The following is a 7,512-nucleotide window of genomic DNA, read 5'->3' as shown; positions in this document are numbered from 1 at the left end:
ATTATTCGTGGCAATAACTGCACTTTTTTCTCCTGAGGTTTCTGGCAAAGGTAGACCCAGAATGTCTTTGGGCCCAGGCAGAAGGAGAAGCAGCAAATGGAGTTGGGAGAGTTTCTCTGAGTTCCTGTGAGATCATGGTTTTCTTAAAAACTTCCAAATAAGTCTGAATAGGAAAACATGGTAACATTTTGCACATGAGGTTTTTGGGTCAAGAAACAAAATGATTTGATGAGAGATTTGATGAAACCTAGAAATATGCTGATGTTAATACTTTTGATAGAAGCAAAGAATCTGCCATACACTTGTCAGAAGACTATGAAGGGTAAGTGAGGAGCTGAATGACACAAGCTGGAAAACATCTGGGCATGTGATTTGATTTCACAAGGTGTTACAGGTTGCTGTCTCAAATGGCCACATGTCAGAAGAGCTGGATCAATATCCTTCAGTGGAAAGGGAAGGTTGTCTTGTGTTCCTAGCTTTACAGCAGCTTGAGTTTTGCCCAAGGAAGGGTGTGCTGGTTTTGCTGCTGTATTCAGCCAGAATAGTGCTGTTTGGTAGCTCCTTGAAGAAGCAGCAGAAGCCTGGATTGCTGTCCCTTGGATTGCCTTGCTGTCCAAGACAAGGACTAAAGGTGAGTGCCAGAGCTCCAGGCACTGCCTTGAAAGTCAGGAGTGACTGGCATCTTATGTCCTGGTTCTGCTTAGGAGATTGCTCAGGTGTACACCTAATGGTTTTTTGATATCCTTTGACTTTCTGGGTGGAAGTAAAAGCATCCTTCCTCTCCCTGCTTTCTGTAATTCCAGGATCAGTCATTACTCTGTAATGGCAGCTAATTATCCTCTGGAATGGGCAGAGCAAATGCTGCCTGAAGTGTGGTTCCACAGCAGATGTGAGCAAGCTTTCTGCAGAGGTTCAAACAGCTTGTGACTTACTGAAATACTGAGGCCTGAGCAACAGCCTTGAGCTGAACTTGAGCTCTGGGTGAACCTTCAAACTAGGTGGTGTATGTATGTTCTCTCATTAATGAAATGTACAGGATTATTACTGCAAGGATCTCGGTATCTGCTCATTAAAAAAAACGTGTATTGACCATTCTGTATTAAGAAGCTCCACAAGGCCCTGAAATCAACCCTGGGGCCTTGCTGGGAGGTCCATGGTCTAAGGCAACTCCCTGGGATGCTTCCTGAGCCCTGGCCAGGCTTTGGGAGAAACCCAGGAGGAGGCTGAAGCCAGATGTTCCCACACTGGAAGCTGAGTGATCTTGTTTATTGCACACTGTCCAAGCTGGACTCTGTCCCAGCACAGTCAGAAGCCTCTTTGCCTGCCAGTGGATTCATCTGCAGGAATTCCCAGTCCTGGCAGGGGCTCTCCAATGCTTGGCTGTGACAATGGCTTCCCCAGCTGCTGTGCAGCTCTGTAGGACAATGAAATATTAAGGTCGCTGGTGCTGTATCTTTGTAATCCCTGTAGGCAATCTTTGGTAGCAATGCTGAGGTGCACTGCTGAGCGTCTCCTTTGGTAATTCCTTGCTGCTTTGAGCTGTAGTAAATGACACTTAATTCCTGAAGTTGGTGTCTGTGGTTTTGGTGCTGACCCTGCCCACTGGCAGAACAAAATTCATGTAGTCTGGCTCTATCAGAAAGAAAAGTCACTTTTCAAACCTAAATGTAAGGAATAGGTCCCGTTTAAAATTCCTGAATGGGATGAGCTTCCCTGTAGTTCACTGGCTCTCAAGTGGTCTAAGGTTGGAGGATCGTGCGAGCAGTCAGGAAATTAGTTAAAAGAAGCTGAAGGCCTGGATGTATAAAATGAATCCAAAATTTGCATAATAAAAGGGGAAACGAGCTAGGTTTGGGAAGACAAGGGTGGATTTTTCAAACAGTGTATCAGAAGCAGCAGCAATAGAAGGAACAAGTGTTGTTGGAATGCTCCCACATGAGGTGACAGGTGTGTGATTTGCACAATCAAATGGTAATGTTACAGTTCCAGAATAACCTGCTTGCTGCTGAGTTGGACACAGCAGACTGTAGCCAAAAATTCTGGAGTTGGGGTGGTGCAGTATGAGTGTAAGAAAAGAAGGGGATGAGTGGAGCAAAACCAAGTGAATACAAGGAGCAGGAGTACAGTGGGATCCTGATAAATGGGATAGGGATGTTTGGGATTCTATGGATTCTGAGGAGGCTGGGTCCCCAGATGGATTCATAGATGTGAGACTGCCATGGAGATGAAAAATGGAATTCGAGGCTAATGGACAGCAGGTGAGGAGGGATGAGATAGAGTATTATAATCAGCATGAGGTAAATCACACAATGGAATTGTTTAAACAAAGACTGAGCAAGTCCCTGCTCCTTGGGTGGTGTGTTTGCACAACCAGGGAGCATCAGGGTAACTCTGGATTCAGGGGTCTCTTCAGGAGTTCTTAATCTTGAGCTCAGATTTGTTTGTGCAAGATGCATTTTGAATTAATGTTCACAACCCTCATTTGTCTGCTTGGGCTGCTCAGGGATGTGACACTGAATATCCTACAGAAAATGATTGGCCAGGAGCCAAAGGTCAGTGGTGTTCTTTGTGAGACTGTATACAAGGAATAAAGGAGGAAGGGATGAAATTGGCTATTTTACAGAGAAGCATGCTTAGAAGAGGAATGGCCTGCAGTTGAGTCAGGGGAGGCTTAGGGTGGATATTAGAAAAAGGTTCTTCCCTCAGAGGGTGGTTGGGCACTGGAACAGGATCCCCAGGGCAGTGGGCACTGCACCAAGCCTGGCAGAGATCAGAGGAGTGATTTGAACAATGCTTTTGGGCACATGGTGTGACTCTTGGGGATGGTTCTGTGTGGGGCTGAGAGATGGACTCTGTGATCCTTGTGAATCCCTTCCAACTCAGCATATTCTGTGATTTTTCTGGATTCTTGAAGCCAGTCTTCATAGAATCCTGGAATGGTTTGGTTTGGAAGAGACCTGAAAGCTCATCTTGTTCCACACCCCTGCCATGGGCAGGGACACCTTTCAGTAGACCAGGTTTCTCCAGCCTGGCCTTGAACACTTCCAGAGATGGGACAGGTGAGCTGTGGTTTGAGTATAAGGAATTTAGAATGGGTAGAAAGGTGGTTCATCATCTCTGGTGCCTGGAACTGCTGATGGCTACCAGCTCCCATGGGATTGTGCCCCACCAGTGAGGTCCCCCTCAGCTCCCTGGTGTTACAAGGCCAAACATGGCATTTGTGGAGTTGAAAAATCTCCAAAAGTGCACAACAATTGGACACAACACGTACGGTGTTGCTCTGTGGTTGCTCTGGGGAACCCCAAAGCCCTGCAGCTACCTCAAGGTGAGATCATCTCCTCTGGGCAATTGCCTTGAAATTCAGAATCTCAGAGAAGAGATAACAACCCACTTTGGGCTTTGTTACTCTCCTGGGGCTCCAAGAGTCCCCAAATCCCCAAATTGCATGGAATAACAAAGGTGTTTGCTGACAAAGGGTATATTTTCAGACTCCTTTCCAGAGTTCCAGGGAGGTGCACCTAACATTCACCTCCAAGAGCATCAGGAGGAAAGCAGAGAGTGCAGAGATGTAGGAGAAGATCATCCTGGAGAACCATGAGCCAGGACAGCGCATGCTGAGCCACCCATCTCCTCTTGTTTTCTCTTGTCAAGAAGAAACACCTTCAGTTTTCATCTCAGGTCCTACCTGGAGGCTCCTGGGCTCCAGTTCCTCATCGTACTCAGGGCTTAGCACCAAATCCAGGTGATGCACAGCAGATGTGTAATGAGGACACCCCTTTGGAATGCTTGCTCTGGAAACTTCTCCTCACTGACCACAAAGGGCTCCTGGATGAGGACTGGAATATTTCCTGTAAGGAACACTTGTGGATCTTACCATTGCTGATATAAGGCACATCCAAAAGGTGATTTTTGAAATATTTTTCCCAAGAAAATGCTTTCAGGAGGAGGTTGTTCAGCTTTGGGTGTTGCAAATTTTCATTTGAAGGCTGCAGGACCAGGGTAAAGAGCTGGGAAAACCTTTTAGAGCCAAAAGAGTGTGTCCAGGAGGGAGGGGAGGCTTCATTAGTCAGGAAGCTTTAGATGCCCCTGGATCCCTGGAAGTGTTCAAGGCCAGGTTGGAGGGGGCTTGGAGCAACCTGTTCTAATGGAACATGTCCCTGCACATGGAGTGAGGGTGGAATGAGATGGTCTTCAAGATCCCTTCCAACCCAAACACTTCTGGGATTCTGTAGAAAAGACAGACAAAGCAGGTGTTTGGCAGATGTCAACCAAGGATGAATAATCAATTCTGTGCTGTCTTTTACAGGTTTTGTTGGGGTTCTCCAAGTTACAGGTTGTGCTGGATGATCTCAAAGTCCCAGAGTGAACACACACAGGGGATTAAAGGCAGCACCAGTGTAAAGCTACTCAGGGTTGTGTAACCAACAGCTTCTCCCTAACTGTGCCTTGACTTCTGCCCAGGTTTTTCTAATTGATCTGTACCTAAACTCTCACTTTAGATCCTGTGGGGTTGTCTTCAAGCAGATCCCACTGGAAAGAGGGTTTTCCTCCTGGAAGAAATGTCCAGCAAGGAGTTCACAGAGAGAGCACCCTTTGAAGGAATGTCAGGATGGAATTGCACCCAAGCAACAGAGTTCATTTTGGCAGGATTCACCGAGGACCCAGTGACTCAGGTTGCCCAATTCCTGCTGTTCCTGCTCATTTACCTTGTCACCATCCTGGGAAACCTGGGGATAATTGCCTTGATCAGAGTCAGTCCCATGCTCCACTCCCCCATGTATTATTTCCTGGGAAACCTGGCTTTTGTGAACCTCTGCACTTCCACTGTGTTCACCCCCAGGATGTTGGTTGGCTTTTTGGTGGAGAAGGGAATCACTTATGCTGAGTGCATGGCTCAGGTGTCCAGTTTTGCCTTTTTAGTGATCAGTGAGTGCTCTCTGCTGGCCACAATGGCCTATGATCGCTACATGGCCATTTGCCACCCCCTGCTCTACCCCCTTGTCATGTCCCCAGAGCGCTGCTTCCGCCTGGTGACTGGGTGCTACCTCCTGGGGCTGACCAATGGTGTGGTACAAACCATAGGCATGTCCAGCTTGCTCTTCTGTGGCTCCAGCACCATCCATCTGTTCTTCTGTGACATTTCTGTGCTGATCTCACTCTCCACCTCTGACAACATCCTCAGCCTCATCATCCTGAGGACTTTATCATCTTTGCTCGGTGTTCCCAGCATCCTGGTGGTCCTGGTGTCCTATGTGGCCATCATCTCCACCATCCTGAGCATTAGATCAGCCCAGGGCAAGCGCAAAGCTTTGTCCACCTGTGCCTCCCACCTCATCACCGTCACCACCTTCTATGGGGCATTGATTTTCATGTACTTAATCCCCAAGTCACACACCTCCAGAACAGGAGATAAATGGGCTGCTGTGCTCTATACCATGGTGACCCCCATGCTGAACCCCTGGATCTACAGCCTGAGGAACCAGGAGGTGAAGGAGGCTTTGAGAAGACTCAGGGACACAAAATAAGCTTGGATGTTGTAACATAATGACTAAATAAAATGGAGATGCTGGTGATATCCTGGGAGTTTTGTTAAATATCTCAGAGGGACATTTTCGGTGTCTTTTGCACTTTGACTTAGATGGTGTGCTGGTTGATTCAATATCAGCTGAGAGGAACCTTTTCACTCCAATTTGGGTGTTTGGATGAGGTTTGGAGCAGCCTGGTCTAGTGGAAGATGTCCCTCCTCTTGGCAGGGCAGCAGAACTGGATGAGCCTTAAGGTCCCTTCCGACCCAAACCATCCCAAGATTCTGTGAAAGGTTTGGTGTTAATGTTTTGGTGCACAAACATTGCATATGTGAAAAAAAGCAAAAATCCCCCAATTAGTGTATTTTCTCACCCTGTGCCAGGTCCATGCTGAAATCCAGAGTGATGGGGCTCTCCTAGAGAGATGGAATAACTAGGGATGGAGAAGAAGCTCCTCAGGTTAAATCAAACCAGGATCAATGTAGTTTGCTGATTTATTAATGACACACAATTCACAGGCACTCAGGATCAGCCAGCTGAATCCTTTGTCCCCAAAGCCTATTGGTAATTCCCTGGTTAATATTTAATCCAGCTGCCTGGATAAATCCCCCTGAGTTGTTCATGCTCCTGTTCCTCTCTTTTTGGCTCTGCTGACCCCCACGGCAGTGACCCCAAATGTCCTCAACTCACATCCCCAGATGCGGAGACAAAGTCCTCAAGTTACACCAGGAGAGGTTTAGGTTGGATAGAGGGAAAAATCCTCCATGGAAAAGGCTGTCCAGCCCTGGAACAGGCTGCCCAGGGCAGTGGTGGAATCCCCATCCCTGGAGGGATTTAAAAGCTGTGTGGATGTGACACCTGGTGACATGGATTAGTGGTGGCCTTGGCAGTGCTGGGGGAATGGTTGGACTTGGTGATCCTAGAGGATTTTCCAGCCTAATCAGTTTCCTGACTCTGTGATCAGGACCATGAACTGGGACCTCTGTGTGCAACTCCTGCTATTCTCCCACCCTTCTGATCCTCTGTAACTGTCCTACTCATGGCATTGCTTAATTTAGATGCAGGGAAGATTGTGCATCTTTTCTTTAAATAAAATTAATGATTATTTTAATGTTTTGTTTAAAATATCAAACCTCTGTCTGTCGCTGTTGAGCAGCTAGCAGAGTAATGAAGGCACCAGTTCTCAGTGGCAAGAAGGAATGACCTTTATTGTTTTGATTTCATCACATATATAGGGTTCTCAAAAGTCACCCAGATTGGTCAGTCAGAAGCCTTCCCCCAGGCCTGATTGGCCAGGCCTGCACTGCCCAAGTTCTGGGACACTGTTCCAATAACATCCAAACTTTATCTTTATTTATAAAACACAAGGAGAATTCTCATGAGAAAAGCCTGTGCTAGCCACAGCCGTCAATATTAAGAAAACATTAAGACACTTAAACCATAAACCCCAGAGCAACTCTCCTTCCAGGCCCTTACAACCATTGTTTGGTGATAAGATATTCAATATGTTTTAAAAATATTTGAAAAATATTTAAAATCTGATTAATATTTTGTGAAGACATTCAATGACTTTGTGTCCCACTGGTCTTGCCTTGACCATCACCTGACCTTTAAACAGGAACATGAGCCACAGTGACTGAAACCCCAAGTCTGTGGCCATGGTGACATTGCTCTGTGCCCTGTGGCTTCGTGCTGGAGCTGCTGCTCTCAAACCCAAAAGGTTTTGGCTCTTTGTGCAGGTGGGGATTGGTAAAATGGGGGTGAACTGTGTCCATCTTCTGTGGTCAAGCATTTGACCATGAGAGGAAGGAGATGGAACATCCAGCATTGATATTTGCTCCTGATGCACCCACTTTCCTCATGGGTTATCCTGTGTCCCTCCCCAGCCATTCCAGGATTCTCTGGCCAGTGCAGATGACTGCAGCTGAGTCTCCTGCAGCCATTTTGAAGCATAATTCTTCATCTTCATCATCTTCATCTTCATCTT

The 7,512-nt window shown here is 46.8% G+C and overlaps 1 protein-coding gene across 1 annotated transcript; it reads left to right on the top strand.

Annotated features, from left to right (window-relative positions):
- Window positions 1-4,601: 4,601 nt before the first annotated feature.
- Window positions 4,602-5,525, top strand: LOC146436842 (olfactory receptor-like protein COR4). The gene has a single exon (XM_085063933.1). The coding sequence runs from the start codon at window positions 4,602-4,604 to the stop codon at window positions 5,523-5,525; it is 924 nt and encodes a 307-aa protein (XP_084920059.1).
- The last annotated feature ends 1,987 nt before the right edge of the window (window positions 5,526-7,512 follow it).

The sequence above is a fragment of the Lichenostomus cassidix genome, chromosome 5, assembly GCF_008360975.1.
Source record: "Lichenostomus cassidix isolate B80296 chromosome 5, HeHo_3.0, whole genome shotgun sequence".
In the NCBI taxonomy this organism is placed as follows: domain Eukaryota; kingdom Metazoa; phylum Chordata; class Aves; order Passeriformes; family Meliphagidae; genus Lichenostomus; species Lichenostomus cassidix.
The sequence above is the reverse complement of the archived record's forward strand: the minus strand, read 5'-3'. Positions and strand labels throughout refer to the sequence as shown.